Here is an 18,096-nt window from a genome sequence, read left to right as displayed (position 1 = left end):
GGCGTCTGGGGGCGGGGCCTGGGGAGACACGCCCCGGGGCGGGGCCTCGAGCGTGGCCTGGGTTCTCCGCTAGGCCTGTGCTAGACAGGGAACCTGACATATACACCACTTGGGCCGCATTTCTTCTTTTATTCCTATTCTCCCATCCTCTGCAGTCACAAGACAACTTCCCAAGGTCTCTTCCCAAGGCGGTGCAGTACAAACTCCGCAGAACGGAAAGTTCTGAGGTTTGCAATATGAAGTGCCTAGCTCAACGCTGGGACAGCAGGATTGCGGTAACTTCGAAGCCAGTCTGGGCTACAGTGTGATGCTAGTCCTAACCCTTGCTTTTCTAATAACTCCTTTAAGACCTACATTTTCTGGAAGCAAATGCATTTCTCTTTGCCATATATACAAAGAAGAAATTAATCTCTACCATTTTCCACTAGTTTAAATCAAGATCAAATGAAATAGTTACTGAAACCTTGGTGCTTAGAGCAATAGGAAAAAAAAATCTAATTGTGTGACTGTTAAATTCTCTTTTTAATATTTTTTTCAATTATTTCTATTATATGCATTGGTATTTTGCCTGCATGCATATCTCGGTGAAGATGTCGGATCCATTGGATCTGGAGTTACAAACAACTGTGAACTGCCTTTTCTGGAAGCTGAGAATTGAACCAGTGTCCTCTGGAAGAGCAGCCAGTGGTCCGAATCAGGAGCCATCTCTCTAGCCCCTCACTGTTTGATTTTATAATATGTGAATTCAAACTGCAAAGCTGAAAAAATTTGTCAGGTGGGCATGGTGGTGTACCCCGGTAAAGCCAGCACTTGGGAGGCTGTGGCAGGATTGTGAGTTCGAGGCTAGCCTGGATTACAGAGTAAAACATGTCTATCTGATTACCCCCAAAGTTGGGTGGGAACAATATTGTGCAAAATGCCAGTCTCCGTCAGAAGCGGGTGACTACTCTGAGGGCTTCTAATTATTCTGCTAGTGGAATCGGAGGATGTTAACCCTGATACTCCGTGCTGCGTGGGGCTTGACGCAAGGGAATGAAAACTTCCGGCGTGGGAGGCCCCATGGTTACCACCACTCTACTCTCAGCCTACTCCAGATATTGCTCGCTTGCTTTCACCGATATCCAAATCAATAATATTTTCAATTTTTATTGAATGGTTTTCCCCAGGAAATCCATTTTTATTTACCCACATAGAACAACAACAGGCCAAATAAATGTTTTATCTGGGGTCATTCAAGCATAGGCTACTTAAGGGCAGCTATACCAAGAATGAGTCTCTCTTCTGCCTCCAGCATTGTTAACTACATATATGCCCTCAGAGATAGGAGGTGCTGCATGAGCCTGGGTGCCCTCCGCTGCTTCCATGGGGAAATGCTAACGGGCACAGTACGGTGAGGGTTCACGCTGCTAACCACCGCTTTCTGATTTCCAGATGGCAGCCGCCATGTGCTGCCCAGATGACAGAGGTCCACACTGTGCACTTTTACTATATACAAAGGTGGTTTTTATTTTTGGAGGAGGTGATTTTTTAAAATTGAGTGATTGATTGATTTGTATGGCTGCTTTAACTACATATATGTCTGTGTATAATCTGACTATCTGGTGCCCCCAGGAGGCCAGAAGAGGGTGTTGGGTCCCGAGCCTTGAGTTACTGATGGTTGGGAGTCAGCCTATGGGTTCAGGGAATTGAACCCAATTCCTTTAGAAAAGCAGCCAGTGCTTTGTAACTGCTGTATTTTGTTTTTAAGACAGGATCTTGTTATGTAGCCCAGGCTAGCCCTGAACTCTCCTTCCTGACTTGTGAGATTACAGGCACGAATTACCAGAAGAAATTTAAGAGAATTTTTCCCCCATTTTTTTGGCCCATGAAATAAGAGGGCACAGTCTATCATGCAAGAAAGGTAAGGTGGTTGGGCCTTGCTGAAGCTGGTTACACAATAGTAACAGTCAGGAAACAAGAAAAAGTACTATTTATTAATATTGCATATGTACACAGTGTGTGTGTGTATGAACACATTACTCTTGTAGAAAGATCAAGATTAATTCCTACATTGAGCAGCCTACAAACCCCTTTAACACTAGACTAGGGGAACTGACCACCTTTGATACCCAGGTCTCCAAGGGTACTATCCCTTACACGTGTGTACATACGCACACACACACACACACACACACACACACACACGTGTATAATAATAACAATAATAATAATAACAATTTTTAAGCTAGGGAAGGGCCTGAAAAATGCCTCAACAATTAAGAGCACTTGATGCTCTTGAAGAGCACCTGAGAGTGTTTCCCAGAATCCACAAAGGACCTGAGTTAGTTTCCCAGCAGCCACATGGCGGCTCACAAACTCTTGTAATTCCAGGTCTAAGAGATTTGATGTCCTTTTCTGGCCTCCTTAAGTTCCTGCATGCAAGTTGTACACAGAAATTCAAGCAGGCACACACACACACAAGCATGCACACGTGCACACACACAAGCATGCACGCGCACACACACATTGTGGTCATTTGAGTAAGATATACCCCATAAGCCTCTGGCATTTGAATACTCAATGCCGTGGGTGGCTGTCTGGGGAGACTGAGAAGGTGTGAGCATCCTGGAATAGGTTTAGAGGTTCCAAAAGCCGCGAGCCCTTAGCACTGCACCACTTGCTCTCAGCCTGTGAGCTTGAGCTACTGTTCCAGAGGCCTCCACCTGTGCTCTGCCATCTTGGAACATTATCCATCTGCAACCATAAGACCCAAATAAAGCCTTCCTTCTATAAGTCCTTGATCACTGTCTTTCATCATGACAATAGAAAAAAATAACTAATACACACATAAGTTTAAAAAATGAAATAAAAACTTACAATTGAGCAAGGGATGTAACCCAGTTGTAGAGAACTTGCCTGGCGTGCATGAAGTCCTAGAGTCTACCTGTAACACTAGGGGCAGGGGGGACAGGAAATCATGATTTCTTTTTCTGGGCACTGTCGGCTGTAATTTAAGAATGATGCCTTATCTGTTTCCGTTCTAACTCTCAAATAATTGACACAATGACCTATTTATGAAGTGTATTAGCAAGCTGTAAGCTTGTGGCAGAGGAGGTTCTGAGCTATTCTGCCTAAGGTGTCTTCTCCCCGGGCACAGGTCCTTGACCTTCAGTTTGAGGCTTTCCCTGGCTTGATCTGCTGTGTATGTGTTCCCACGGCTGCTCTCTCACTGGGACCCTTGGCTGAGATCGAATGTCCATCCTTCCTATCTCCTCTGCCCGCCGGCCAGATGCTGACCAGCTCTTTATTAATTGTTCAGAGATAATTGGGGAACATCTTTTTACACAGCATTGATGCAGGAGATGGTTGAATAATGATAATGCCAGCATCCGGACTGTAACCAGATCTCTGGGCACGGAAATCAGCATCTGAATGCACAGTGCACAAGACCAAACCCCAACAGGGCATGGTATCAGACCCCAGTAATTCCAGCACTCTAGCGTTGGAGACAGGGGGATCAGAAGTTCAAAGTCATCCTTGGTTAAGTAGAGAATTCAAGAACTGTGTGGTATACATAAGACCTTGTCTCAGAATAAATAAACAGAAATCTAGCTCACAAAATGAGAATATTTGGGAGCTGGGCATGATGGCACACGCTTTTAGTTCCCAAACTCAGAAGGCAGAGGCAGGTGGATCTCTGTGATTTGAAGGCCAGCCTGATCTACCGAGAGAGTTCCAGAACAGCCAGAGCTATACAGAGATGCTGTCTTAAAAAGAAGAAGAAGAAGAAGAAGAAGAAGAAGAAGAAGAAGAAGAAGATATTTGAAATATATATAAGTATATAGAAATATGTAAAGCTTATAAGAGGCATGAGACAAGTATTTATTATATATTATATATAATCTATATATAATATATAATAAATATATAATTATATATATATGTATATATATATATAATGTGTATATATATATACACACACACACACACACACACACACACATACAACACCAGGGCAAAATCTCCTCTTCAGAAATTCTCCCCTTGAGATTATGTCAGTGCTCTAAGCATATCCCACCAAGTCCTAAGTCACCCCCCCCCCCCACCTCTTTGGTTGGCCTTTGCTGGGTAGGCGACTCCAGGACACTGTCAGCTGATGCAGCTGTTTAGACAGGTGCAACGGCTGCTTTGATGAGAGACAATGCATTTTACATGTTTGTAAGTGTACCATGTGTGCAGGTGCCCTTTGAAGCCAGCAGAGAACATTATTTCCACACGAAACCAGAGTTACAGACTTGTGAGCTGCCTGTTGTGGACAGTGGGACTCTAACCTGAGTCCTGCACAAGAGAGACAATCGCTGTTAACCACTGAGCCAGATCCCTAATGTTTGATATTTTCTTTTGTTTTTGTTTGGTTTGCTTTTCGAGATGGGATTTTTTCTGTGTGGCCTTGGCTGTCCTGAAACTCACTTTGCAGATCAGGCTTGGCCTCGAACTCACAGAGATCTGCCCGCCTCTGCCTTCGGAGGGCTGAAGGTGTGCACCACCACAGAGCTCGGATGTTTGATTTTTAACCCTCAATCTAGAATACTTAATTCTTAACTTCATTGCTAGTATTAGGTTGCTAAATTTAGTGGGAGATTAAAAAAATAAAGAATTAAAATAATAATAAGTGCATCATTTATAGATGGTCCGTTCATCCTACATGTTCCCCTCACTTACTTGAGGGCTGAGGGGCTGTGATAGAAGTTGCTTGGTTGCTTGGTGGATTAATTAAAGAGCCTCATAAATGCTCAGCACAAACTCTACCACGGACCTACATTCCCAAGCCAGAAATTTTTAATTTGGGATCCACGATGGGTTTCTGGAGCTCAAAAAGGCGTGCACGCGCGTCTGTGCACCCGTGTGCGGTGTGTGTTTGTGATGTTTACTTTAATAAATAATGTTTAGCTCTGGCCATTTTTATAGAGGAAAAACTCCATCGTTTTAATCAGATTTTCTGAACGGTCCTATACTCCTAAGAAGTTACCAACTCCTCTGATAAGGTTTATATATAAAAGGCTGCCATTCTCAACTGAGCAGCAGGCTAAGCCAGAGCCCACTGCCCTGAACAAACATGGCGGGAGCGGCCTCTCACGTAGCCCCTCACGCAGTCCGCCCGCGGCCCCTCCGCTTTCCCTACCTTTGCGTCGTGACCCCGGAAGAACTCCGCCTCCCGCAGCCAGAGGCCGCAAGGTGCGGGCTGCGACTGGGCAGCGGAGGAGGCTCTGGTCTGGCGGGCGCGGGGCGGAGCGGGCGACGGGCCGGGGACAGCGGCGGCGGAGGCGCAGGTGCGGGCGGGACGGGCGGGACGGGCGGGACGGGGACGACCCCGCTCGGAGCGCGGGGCCCGCAGCGCGGAGAGAACGGGGTGAGCAGAGACGGAGACGGGGACGGCGCGGGCGGCGGGGACCTTGAGCAGCCGCCTGGGTGCCGACGACGCGCGTCCCGGGGCGTCTGCGGAGAAGCCGTCGCCCGCTCACCAGAATTCTTGAGCACCTGCTCTATTGGGAGCCGCCCAGACATCTTGTTTTTAGCATGATTGTTTTTATTCGGTCAGCGTCTCACCCTGCCACCCAACAGAGTGGGTCTGGAACTCACTACAGAGACCACGCGGGGGCTCCCGCTGGTGGTAATCCTCCCGCCTCAGCTTCCCTAGTGATGGGATTATAGGCGTGACCACTAGCCGTCTTGGTTTTACATAGAGCTCACTGGCAATTATTGTTACCAGGTTATCGTTAGTAACGACTTTTATTGAAATATCTCCTCAGATAACAAGAGGAGTTGTTGCACGCGTGGTCTTAGCACTGGGCAGGTAGAGGCAGGAGGATCAGAGATTCAGGGTCGTTCTTGGTTACCTAGTGATTCCAGGCCTGCCAGTGTATGTGTGCATGTGTATGTGTGTGTCTCTACATCCTCAGACTTTAAGTTGTGTAAATTCATGCTTCCTGTCATAAAGGCTCAGTAGCAGTTCACTTCTTGCTCTTAGAGTCAGAGCTGTAGAATACGATTTCAGGATGTTAAAAATGAAAACTCCGTTGATGACACTTTTAGCAGAGTGTGGAATGGCATGCAGAGAGTGAAATAATTTTCAGTGATGTTTTATGGTTTCTTTTACAAATTTGAATAGTCATAAGACTGCTTTCATGTTTATTTTCATTATACTTCTGTAAGAAACTGGAATGCCTACTTTGGAAGTTTGTCAGCTAGTGATGATCATGTTTCCTTGGAGATTTTCAGTAAAACGAAATGAGATATCTAGAATTCAGAAATAAAGATTTGTCAAGATTCTTTGAGCAAAATGCTGTGCCAAGTTCAAATAAGCATTTTTTGTCACTGCTATTTTCGATTTTATTCCCTTAAATATATGAGTGTTTTGCTTGCATGTATGGCCATGCACCAGGTACGACATATCCATGGAGTCCAGAAAAGGGCTTGGAATTCCTTGGAACTGGAGTTAAAAATGGTTGTGAGCCACCATGTTGGTGCTGAGAATCGGCCCTGGGTCTTGAACAGCCGGTGCTCTTCACCGCTGACCCGTCTCACTACTCTACAGTAGTTCTCAGTTATGAATGCATACAATTGTGAGTGGATTTGTACTTTATAAATGTATCTTCTGTGAGCAACTGGGCACTAACAACAGAGAACTCGTAATTCTGTAGACACCCAGACTCTAACCCGTGGTTCCGTGCCTGGGGCTGGTGACCCCCTCGTAGGTAACTTACATGATGATTCCTAACAGTGACAAAATTACAGTTATGAAGTAGCAAAGAAAATAACTTTGGTTGGGGTCACCGCAACCAAATATGAGGGACTGTATTGAAGGGTCGCAGCATTAGGAAGGTCCAGAACCATTGCTTTAGGACAGTTGGTTGTCCTAATGCCTCCTCCCACTGTAATTCTTTTTAAGTTTACAAAGTAACGGTTTTCCTCGTGAAATTCTCATAGACGTGTGGGCTCATAGACGTGTGGGCTCATAGACGTGTGGGCTCATAGACGTGTGGGCTCATAGACGTGTGGGCTCATAGACATGTGCTCATAGACGTGTGCTTACAGCGTGTTCTCATTCATTCTACTTGCTGGCAGAACCTATCATTTTCTAAGGGAAATGTATGACTTGAATCTGAAAGTTAACTCTGCCCTCCTCTCGTCAGTTAGCCGGTTAGCTTTGGTCAAGACTGAATATAAACACACCTCATGCTCTCCTTTGTTGTCTTGGTAATCAGTAATTACAGCTCCAGCTCCATTATGGTATCATGCATGCATAATTAACTACAAATATTTTATTTTTAGTTTAAATATTTAGTTTCATTTAAACATCTTTTATTATATTTATGTATTGGGTGCTCTTGTGGGCATCTGAGGAATCAGTTCTCTCATTTTACCTTTTTTTTTTTCTTCCAGACAGGGTCTCAGCATGTATCTCTGTCTGGCCCGGAACTCGCCGTGTAGACCACACTGACCTCAAGCCCACAGAGATCTGCCTCCCAAAAACGGGCGCAAAGGCATACAGCACCATACTCAGCAAGAATTTAGCTTTGCGTCTTTCATGGATAAAGCAGCCAGAAATCCCTGTGGCTGATTAATCCCTGTTTCATTGAATTAAGATTGGACAGAGGCGACATGTCAGAAGAGACAATCAGCAGATCACAGTTCTCCTTGAAGACGTACGCAGTTAGAGTGTTTGCTCTCCCCGTGTCTTGGTATCATTCTCTCTCCCAGGTAACCATCAAAGTGAATTTGGATAGCACTTTATATTGTTCAGTAGTGTTCGCTCACTTGAGGTTGTTGTGCTTTGTGGTGCTAGTGATTTAAACCAGTTTGCTAAGCGGGTTCACTGCTGCTTAGGTACATCCCCAGCCCCTGAGGTTTTCACACAGCACAGGGGCTGTAGTACTTTAAATAGTTTCCTTTCTTAGGCAGGTATGGTGACATAGGTTGGGTTATTGGGTGTCCCGTCTGCTTGGGGCTTGGGCTCTCCAAGTTTTTGACTGTGCTTACCCTACTCCGGCGCCACCGGTCGGGTGTCAGGCTATGCGAAGCCTCTGAACCCCACTCCGTGGGTGGGAGAGCACGGTCTGAGGTCTCAGGAACTGCCAGAACTAACTTGGGGGTCCCCTGGCCTGCACGGAGGCCAGAGGCGAAGACCATCTGGTTCTTAGATTCTTGGGCACCCCAGGTGCTGCTGGAGGCCCTGGAAGAACTGAGAATAGAGTGGGGGCCTGCAGGCTGGATCTAGCCCTGGGGCCTAAGGGGGAAAGAGGGGAGAGCTCTGGCTGGGGCCTGCAGGGAGAGAGTCCTTGGCTTGTTCTGCAGCGGTTGGCTCTGCTTGGTGGAGGCCATGTCTGGGAGTGCTGAGAGCCCTTCTTCGGGAGGCTCTTTAGAGGAAGGCCTGCTCTATTGCTCCCCATGGTGGATCCGATGAAAAGAGATAGTCCATGGTTTTAAGTCATTTATTGTCATGGAGGAGAGTGGCGATGAGTAAAACCGTACCCCACTTTCTCAGGGCAGGCCTGGGGTTAAATACCTTTTGCAGGGAGGAGAGTCTGGGAAGGAAAGCTTAGTTGGCTAAGCCCTCCAGGCCTTTAGGTGGCTCATTAACATGGAGATCTGTCTTGAGGCTACTTGATCTGTGGTCAGGTCCTCTACCTGTGGAGGGGCTTGGGGCGTTGCCCTTACGTGACTGATGGCCACAGAATTATGGAGAGCTGCAGCCTTGTGTCAGGAGTGTGGTATCCAGGAGCAGGGCAGAACGCCTGCTGCCCCTCAGGTTCACCGGGGTTCCCAGCCTGTGCTTGACCGGGAACCAGGCTGCTTTTCACAGTCCTGCAGACATACCCTTTAATCTTGTTCCTGACATTTTTATATCTGGTGTACTTTCCTGCTCCTAATAATCTTCAAGGCTCATTGTAGCATTGTAGCACACATTGGAATGCGCCTTTCTATATGGAAGTAATATTCAACTGTATGGATATGTATTTCCATCCACCTGGGAGCCACTTGAGTTGTTTTAGCCGTCTTGAGTGATGCTGCTCTAAGCACGGAGGTCTAAATAATGTTTTCAAGTTTGTGCTTTTGGACATCCGGGTGGTCACAGCACTCCAGAGGCAGAGCTGGGGGAGGGGACGGGACTGAAGAGATATTCCAGTTCACACTAGACCCAAATTTAACTTCCTGAAGAGATATTCCAGTTCACACTAGACCCAGATTTAACTTCCAGAATCCACACTTTAAAACAAAAAACAAAAATCAAGAAAGCCAGGCACAGGGGGGAGCAATTGGGAGGCAAAGATAGGAAGAGCCTTAGTGCATGCTTGTGAACCCTGGCCTGTGACTGGCTCGGTTGGCCACATTAGTGAGCTCCAGGTTCAGAGGTAGACATTGGAGGGTGGGGGGTGCGACAGCTGATGTTTTTCTCTGTCCCCAAGTACACACACAGGGACCAAAAAATCCAGAGTAGAGGGAATGCCCTGCTTCCAGGTCTCTCTAGAATGATTTTTTTCAGAAGCAGAATCACGTTAATTCCTTTCGTGTTTTCAGAGCTGCTGTGGTGTTTTCCACAGACAGTGCTCTGATACATACTATTGCCTTGGCAGTGCCACCGTCTGGTTTCACTGTGGGGGCTCTCCTACAAGTATTTACTCTCCTGACCTTTCCTCTCGTTCCATGGGTCGCTACTCTGTTGTTAGTATCTTTTATTCTGGTTTTAAAATATTTTTATTTTGCCTGTGCATATATCTGGGCACCATGTGCATGCCCTGGTCTGTGGAGACCAGAAGAGGGCATTGGTTCTAGCTTTTCTAATTGTCCAGATAGCAGGGTTCTAAGAACATTTTTTGATTACTTGATGAATAAAATAACTTATGCCTGTAGTATTTAGAAATAAGTTAACTTACATTTGATTAAAATTCCAGACATGTATGTTAAAAATGAGCCCAGCTTTATAATCTGATTTAATTATTTCTGTAGATAAAAGACTCAGTTATATGGAGGGTTGTTTTGTTTGGTTTTGTTAACTATCTTTTCCAGATCAAATTTTCACCAGTAGCTAAGAAGCTTTTCATGGTGACTGCAGTGAGTGCTGTGTCTGTGGTTTTTCTGGCCCATCACTTTAAAAGAAGACGGGGAAAACAGAAGGGCAAAGTGCTACCCTGGGGACCGGAGCACTTCCTCCTGGAGCACACTAGGAGAGCCGCATCGGACAGAGGTACGCAGGCTCGGGAGGATCTCAAGGTTAGACCTGTGAGGGAGCAAGCGAGATGCCGTGTGTCATAGCTGGGGCAAAGGTCTGCAAGGTCAGAAAGAGAGGAGACAAGACCAACACAGTAAAGCCACTCAGAGTCCTGGGGCACAGAAGTAATTACTGACAAGTCCATGTACATTTAAGTATATCGACTAAAAATTGATGTGTGTCAATAAATTACATAGAAAAATAAAATTGTGGAGGCTGGAAAGATGGCCCGGGCACTATTGAGACCTGCTCTTGCAGAGGAACTGAGTTCCAGTCTCAGCATCCTATGTGGCGGCGGCGAGATCTGACCTGGCCTCAGCATCTCACTCACAGGCGCATACACACACACACAGATACACGTGATTTAAAAATAATGTAAAATCTTTTTTAAAACCCACAAAACTGTGGTGCTATATTCACAATGTCTTTTCTAAGTACTAGATAATGTATGACAATACCATTCTAAGTCATTTGTGAAACATAGTGATTATTAAATTTGTACAAATATACTGAAGTTCATTGAGTTCTATCTGTTACCTTATGGTGTTTGTGATTTTCCCATTTGTGGGATTTTTTTTTTTTTCTTCTCTAAGCAGTCTTACATAGGCTCAGCTGGCCTCAGATTTCCTGAGTGCTGAGCCTGGCTTTGAACTTTTGACCCTCATCCTGCACCTTCTGAGTGTTGGGATTACAGGTGTGCAATACCATGCTTGTTTTGCATACGTTTGTCTGTTTCTTTATTATCAAAAGTTCTGGAAGACTTGCTGATCATTAAAGGATCTGTATTCTTTACAAGAGATATGCTGAATTATAGCCATAAAAATAATTCCCTGGGGGCAGATGAGATGGCTCAGTGGGTAAAGTGCCACCTTCAGCCTGGCAGCCTGTGGTGGGAGGAGAGGGCTCTGACAAGTGTCCTGTGACTCCCTCAGCTCCCTCTAGTGCACGGGCCGGCCCATGCAGAGTAATTAAAAGTAACCGTGATAACACTTCCTTGACCAAGCTCCATTTCTGAGTAGTTTACTCTTTTGTGTATTTCATGGTTTTGTGATTTAGTCATCCCACATACATAGTGAGTCATTCACTATATGTTATTTACTGAGATTTTATTAGGTTTCAGACAGGCACTATTTTCAGCATTTTACTTAATTTTTATATCTGTCATATGATTGACAACTACAGTTCTATGTTCTTTTCACTTATGTATTAAAATAGTAACATGACTAAATTACCCTATGTCAAGGTATGAAGAAATTATCAAGGTCATGTATCTTAAGTGTACTGGGATTTGAAACCAGAAGGGTCTGAACTGTCACGCTGCGAGAAGCTAGACTTAACATCTGTTCTACCGCTCAATGCATAAGCTGGCCAAAAGTACATGAGATCAAGCCAGTTAAGGGGGGGAAGTTGTAGCTGTGATTCAGGGAAAGACATGCTTGCCTTTGAAACGGACAGTTTGTGAGGTAGTTGCTAATACTTTTGCACTCGTTATAGCAAGCCATTTCAAAACTGCCCTAATCTGATTAGTTAGCTGAACTACAAACATTAGAAATGTATATCTTAAGAACGTATACACCTAATGATTTATATTCTTGAATAAAGTACGTTTAAACATCATTCTGAATGGATATAACTTGAAATTTTGCCTGAAAGCTGTTGTTGGGATTGCTGATGCCTTTGTCGTCTGTGTGTTTGTTTCCCAGGTTCGAGTTGTTCCAGTAGTAGGCAGAATTTGACCTTGTCGTTAAGCTCCACCAAGGACAAAGGGTCTCAGTGTTGCAACTACCCGCATGGAGGACTTCTCAGCAGATACTCGGGCTCTGCCCAGAGCCTGGGCTCTGTAAGAAGAGCATATGTTGTTGTTGTTGTTGTTGTTGTTGTTGTTGTTTTTGCTTACATATCTCTGACTAGCTTAAGTATCACATATGTGCTGCTTTGTCTTATGGGAAAAGCTCAGGAGACAGTCTGGTTAAGTCTGTTTCCTTCCACTGTTGGTTCCAGTGTGTTAAGGGCTCTGGTCCATTTGGTCCTGTGATAGTGCCTTGATGTGATGCTGTTGATTCAGAGGTAGATGCAGGCCTATGTTTTCCTGGGCTGGATATGATAGCTGATGCCTGTGATTCCAACAATTGGGAAAACAAGTCTCATGTTCTCAGGCTCGCCCTGTACTCTTCGGGCTCAAGTGACTCTGCTGCTTCAGCCTTCTGAGTAGCTAGGATGGCTGAGTCTATGCCCAGTGCCGAGATTCTGGCAGAGTAGGAGCACCTAGACTCTCAGAGGCTTGCAGACCTGCAGTTCTGTGAAGCTGAACAGGACCAGAGACCTCAGCTTCTGTAGCCCTGGCACCCTCAGCTTCAGGCACGTTTTCCCCAGTGAGCGAGCATTAAGGCTGCTTTTCTTAGCAGAGGCAGCTGTAGGGGACCAGTCATGCCTTTGCTCTCGCTCAGCCAGCCTTGCCACTCCTGCACTATGGCTGTGGGGCAGGCAATGAATACTTAACTGAGGATCACGACACAGAAGACAGTGAGGGACCAGAGCCACAAAGCTTGATAAGTGGGGTCCAGGGAGCTGAGGGCTCAGGGCTGAAGAGCAAGCACTGCTCCTGCAGAGGCCTGAGTGGAGCTCAGCGCCCATGGGAGGTAACTCCTGACCACCTGCACTTCCAGCTCTAGACGATCCAACACATCCAGGCCTCCATGCAAAGCTGTGTTTAGTGCAAACAGCCAGACAGACACACATGCATACACATAAATAAGGATAAAAATAAACTTCAAAAAATGAAATCTAGAGATATGGCAAGAAATGTTTTAAGGTGACTTCTTTTAATTTGAGAAATTTCAGAAATATTGATGAGAACAATGCTGAACTCATGACACACTCAGTTTACGATGCCAGCAGCAAGCGAATGGAGTCCCCACAGGCACGCAAAGATCAGAGCACGGGGCTCCAGAGAGCAGGGCTGGAGTTAGGGGCAGGGGCAGGGGCAGTGACTGGCATGGCTGGCGTGGTGGGCTTTACTAGACAGGAGACGTGAACAGCAGTGATGCAGATCTGCATATCATCTAACAATGTCCAGAATCCCAAAATGCAGAGTGTCTAAGTATCTTACAGTTGGTGTAGAGAGAACTTGTAAGTGCTAATACTGGAAAGATTTATAAAATACCCATCTGATTTTTTGTGAAAATATTAATTTATATTAATTCAAAATATTGTACTACTTGTATATTTTTAAACAACAGGACCAGAATAGTTAAAAAACACATAAGTACTAAATTTGAATATAATCAGAATTATTTCTTCAGGTAGAATTTACTGGGACTGTAATTATAGGACATATATAAATAACTGGTAAATATACAGTACAATAGCAGATTTGGCATGTGCTTCAGGAGAGCGCTTACCTAGTATGCCTGAAACTCTGGGTTCCATCTGCAGCACTGAATAAAAACCAGGTGTGGTGGGACATACCTGTAATCCCAATCCTTGGGACAGAGGCAGAAAAACAATGAGAAATTCAAATTTATCCTTGGCTATTTAGGAGACTCGTGTGTGTGTGTGTGTGTGTGTGTGTGTGTCTGTGTCTGTGTCTGTGTCTGTGTCTCTGTGTGTGTCTCTGTGTGTGTGTGTGTGTCTGTGTGTGTGTGTCTGTGTGTGTCTGTGTGTACATATCAGTGTGTCTTCCTGTCTGTCTGTCTGTCTAAGTAAGAGATATTGAACTACTCTCCATTGGTCCTCATTTCAGGTCCAGAGTGTTAACTCCTGTCATAGTTGTGCTTGTGGAAATTCTAATTCCTGGGACAAAGCAGACGATGATGACATCAGACTTGTTAACATTCCTGTGACCACACCTGAGAACTTGTACCTGATGGGTAGGTGTGGCCTCAGGTTTCTTGTGAAGGGAAGAGGAGTGAGTTGGGATGGGGGGTGCTTAGTGCGAAGAGCTTTCCCGGCATGTGTAGTGCCCTGGGTTTCAGCCCCAGCCTGTGAAGGATAAAAAAAACAGAAACCTAAAAAAAAAAAAAAAAAAAAAAAAAAACAGAACAAAACCAGTGATTTCGTCCAGAGAGTCAACTGTAGTCTTAAGTTGGCCTGTGTCCCTCTGTCTGTCCTATATAACATCACGAGCTGTAACAGTTTCTTGAGAACAATATGAGGTGTTAGCATAGACAGGGGCTTAAGGAAAAAGCATTCTGTTCACTCAGAGTGCTGGAGCCCAAAGTCCAAAATAATTCTTGCACTGAAATCAAGGTGTGACTTTCCTCTTCCCAGCATTCCCTGGGCTTGTGGCCTTGTCACTCTGACCCCTCCCTTTCTCACATGCTCTCTGTATGTCCCGTCTGCCCACACCCCTCCATTGTAATTGTACAGTGGCTTCTGAGAGCATCCTGATCTTAGTCTCTTCTTCAGAGACCCCTTTTCCTTATGAAGGAATCAGGTTCCAGACACGGAGACCTGAGGTTACAGTGCCCTTATTCAGCCCAGCGTGCGAACCAGCACTAAGCTGTTGATTCTTGGCTGGTTAAGCTATCAGAGTCTGATTGACGTGGCCCCTTTTGTCTAGATATCATTTGTGTTCCATATCCATAAAGTCATTAAATGGAAGAAAGTCTGTGTTTCATACCTGAGTATTTTTCTTGGCTCCCTGAGTGTGGATGACTTGGGGGCTGACTGAAATATTAGATCAGCTGCACCTGATGTGAATCTTGTCATTCAGCATTGCTTCTCTCCTCATGTTAAGCCACATTCCATTCAGCAGACGATCATAGTAGATAGAAAATGCACCCAAAAATCCAGATGTGGCCTAGACAGCAGACAGGGAGGGAACAGCAGAAAGCTGTCGACTTCCGAGTATTTTCCTGCTCTTGGGAACACATAGACTACGTAACTCCTGATAATAACTCCTGTTATTATCATAGTGACTTCTGGGAAGCAGAACTGAACCCAGGGCACGGAGCTGCCAGTCTAACCCCTGGCTCATTACATCTTTTTGTTATTGTTTGAGACAGGGTCTCACTGTGTAGCTCTGGCTGTCCTGGAACTCACTCTTCAGAGAAGGCTGGCCTTGAACTCAGATCCACCTGCCTCTGCCTCCCAAGGGCTGGGATTAAAGCCATGCCCCACTGTACCCTATATCTTAATTCCACCTCACAAAATTCTCATTACCTTGCCAGAGAGCAACCAGATTCTCTTGTCAGAATGCAAACTCATCAGCCCTTTAAGGTTCCTGATAGAGTCCTGCTCCCCCCTGAAGTCTCCCGAGCCTGCTGCTGTTGGCTCCATTTCGTTCTGCATGCTGGCCCTCCACACTTCCTCCAGGATGGCCCAATAGGCTCTGCTTACAGCACATTCCTCCTGCAAGCCTGTGCAGGGCATCATGCTGATCACAGCAGCCGCCCCAGTGTGGGCTCCCCTTCTGCTTCTTGCTTGGGTTGTCTTACGTGTTGAGGAAACGTGGTTGCTCTCATTTCTAGTCACCTGCTTTTCATTTTTAGGTATGGAATTATTTGAAGAGGCATTACGACGATGGGAACAAGCTCTGACTTTTCGAAGTAGACAGGCTGAAGATGAAGCCTGCAGCTCTGTTAAACTGGGAGCCGGAGATGCCATTGCAGAAGAAAATGTGGATGTAAGGACGGTCTGCTGAAGAGTAGGCCTCAGAACACTCAAGAGCCTCCTTTCTGTGGCCGTTCTACAGTTGCTTGTTTTCCCAGTTTGGGACTAAGTGAGATGCTTGGGTTTTCATTTTGTTTTGATTTGAGAGAACTGGTGAGAGTGATTTGGGTCACTATGTAGCCCCAGCTGGCTTGGGGTTCACATGTGACCAGGCTGGTCTGAAACCTTCAGAGATTTTCTGCCTTTGCTTCCCCAGGGCTGGGATCCTGCCCAGCACGAGGTACTTCTTTCTGGGCATTTCCCATTCAAGCTTTTAGGCATATATAATTATTATTCTGTACAGATAAGTGTTTCCCATGCATGTATGTATGTATGTATGTGTAACTTGAGTGTGCTGGCTGCCTCCTGAGATCAGAAGAGAGTGTTGGGTCCTTTGGGGTTAGAGCTGCAAACAGTTTTGAACTGCCACGAAGGTGCTGGGAAACAAACCCAGGTCTTCTGCCAAAGCAACAAGTGCTCTTCACTGTGGAGCCAACTCTCCAGATCCTGCCTTCAAGTTTCCTGGCTTTCCGAGGCTGTGGAGAAGCAGTGGATGCAATTAATTGCTATTGTTTTTGTAACACAGAGGTAGAACTGAGTCTTTATCAATCATTTCAAAATTGGAGAGCATTGCTGAGTCAGAGGCCAGAACAAGGAGCCCTAAATCTCATTTAAAAATCCTCCAGGCGATTCTTACACATGCTAAAGTCTGAAACCTCTTAGTCTACTTAAACGGCCTGTCAGGACCATGTCTTCCTCTCTTACAAAAGCAATATGGACGGCTGAGCCCTGAGGTTCAGCTGCCCCACCTGTAATCCCTGTACCAGGCCTGTCCACATACTAAGCTTCTCTTTTGAAATCAGCATGTCTGTGTTTAGAATGTTAACATTGGATGTAAGAGTTGCCTGTGTTACTGTTATTTTTCTCTGTAGGATATTATTAGTACAGAATTCATCCATAAACTTGAAGCTCTACTGCAAAGAGCATATCGTCTCCAAGAGGAGTTTGAGGCTACCCTTGGGGGATCCGACCCTAATTCCATTGCAAATGATACTGGTAAGTAGACGTTCTGTGTGGTTTTTCTGAAACCTATGTTCTTTTTCTTCATATTTATTTATTTATTTTTCTTCAGTGTCTTAGTATTCAAGGGGAAAAAGTATTTGCTAACTAGCCTGGGCTCACTATGCAGGCCAAGCTGGCCTGGGCCTCAGAGGTGTTCCTTCCTCAGCCTCTCTAACATGGAGATTAAAGGCATGAGAAGATTTCTTGAATGAGTTTGGAAGGAAGGAATGATTTAACATTGTTTCTTTCTGTAAATCATTTATGATTGCACTGAGGGGGTGAGGGGCTGGAGAGCTCAGTGGTTAAGAGTACGTGCTGCTCCTGCAGAGGACTCGGGTTTCACTCTGAGTGCCCATGGAGCAACTGACAACTCCAGTCACAGGGTTCCATCCGATGGCTGTCTCTGACTTTTTCCCCTGAGACAAGGTTTTTCTGTGTAGCCCTGGCTGTCCTGGAACTTGCTCTGTCGACCAGATTAGCCTCGAAGTCACAGAGATCCATCTGCCTCTGCCCCCTGAGTACAAGAGTCCATATTCTTATCAGTATACTGGGTTTCCTAACCACGTCTAAGATTGAGCATTGTTTTTGAATAGAAAGGTTAACGATGAGCTCTTTGTGGGCAGTGTGTCTGCAGAAAATCATTCACTGCAGCAGTGTAAGGCACCCTGGAAGCCACACTACGACAGTAAGAACTAGTTCTGGGTGATAATACCTTGTGAGGGCCTTCCTTTCTGGGTTTTTTGTCGTTGTTTTCTGTTTCAAAGCTGGGGTCTAACAGGGGGCTTGTACATCCTGCTTAGCCAGTGAGCTCCAGAGATCTACCTGTCTCCTTTCCCCTTGTGCAAGGCTTATACACACACGTCACCACACCTGGCTTTTATGTGGGGATTGGGGATCCAAACCCAAGCCTGCACAGCAAGCACTGGACTCGCTGAGCCGTCTTCCCAGACCCACTGTCTTCTTCCTTCCTTCTTTCCTTCCTCCCTTCCTTCCTTCCTTCCTTCCTTCCTTCCTTCCTTCCTTCCTTCCTTCCTTTCCCTCCTTCCTTCCCTCCTTCCTTTCTTTCTTATTTTTTTAAAGATTGATATATTTAGTGCTTGTGAGTACACGGCAGCTGTCTTCAGACACACCAG

The 18,096-nt window shown here is 45.5% G+C and overlaps 1 protein-coding gene across 4 annotated transcripts in view; it reads left to right on the top strand.

Annotated features, from left to right (window-relative positions):
• The first annotated feature begins 5,127 nt into the window (after nucleotides 1-5,127).
• The window catches only part of Miga1 (mitoguardin 1), a 56,531-nt gene continuing 43,562 nt past the window's right edge, over nucleotides 5,128-18,096 (top strand). For 2 of the 4 annotated variants that reach the window (XM_021196400.2, XM_021196399.2), the window contains exons 1-7: nucleotides 5,225-5,309; nucleotides 7,423-7,740; nucleotides 10,048-10,225; nucleotides 11,953-12,089; nucleotides 13,992-14,118; nucleotides 15,742-15,875; nucleotides 16,834-16,957. In XM_021196400.2, the coding sequence (XP_021052059.1) occupies nucleotides 7,642-7,740; nucleotides 10,048-10,225; nucleotides 11,953-12,089; nucleotides 13,992-14,118; nucleotides 15,742-15,875; nucleotides 16,834-16,957 (799 nt within the window). In that variant the 5' untranslated portion in view covers nucleotides 5,225-5,309; nucleotides 7,423-7,641. The other 2 variants (XM_029537889.1, XM_029537890.1) reach the window with 2 other exon arrangements.

Source organism: Mus pahari, chromosome 4 (assembly GCF_900095145.1).
Source record: "Mus pahari chromosome 4, PAHARI_EIJ_v1.1, whole genome shotgun sequence".
NCBI lineage: Eukaryota > Metazoa > Chordata > Mammalia > Rodentia > Muridae > Mus > Mus pahari.
The sequence above is the reverse complement of the archived record's forward strand: the minus strand, read 5'-3'. Positions and strand labels throughout refer to the sequence as shown.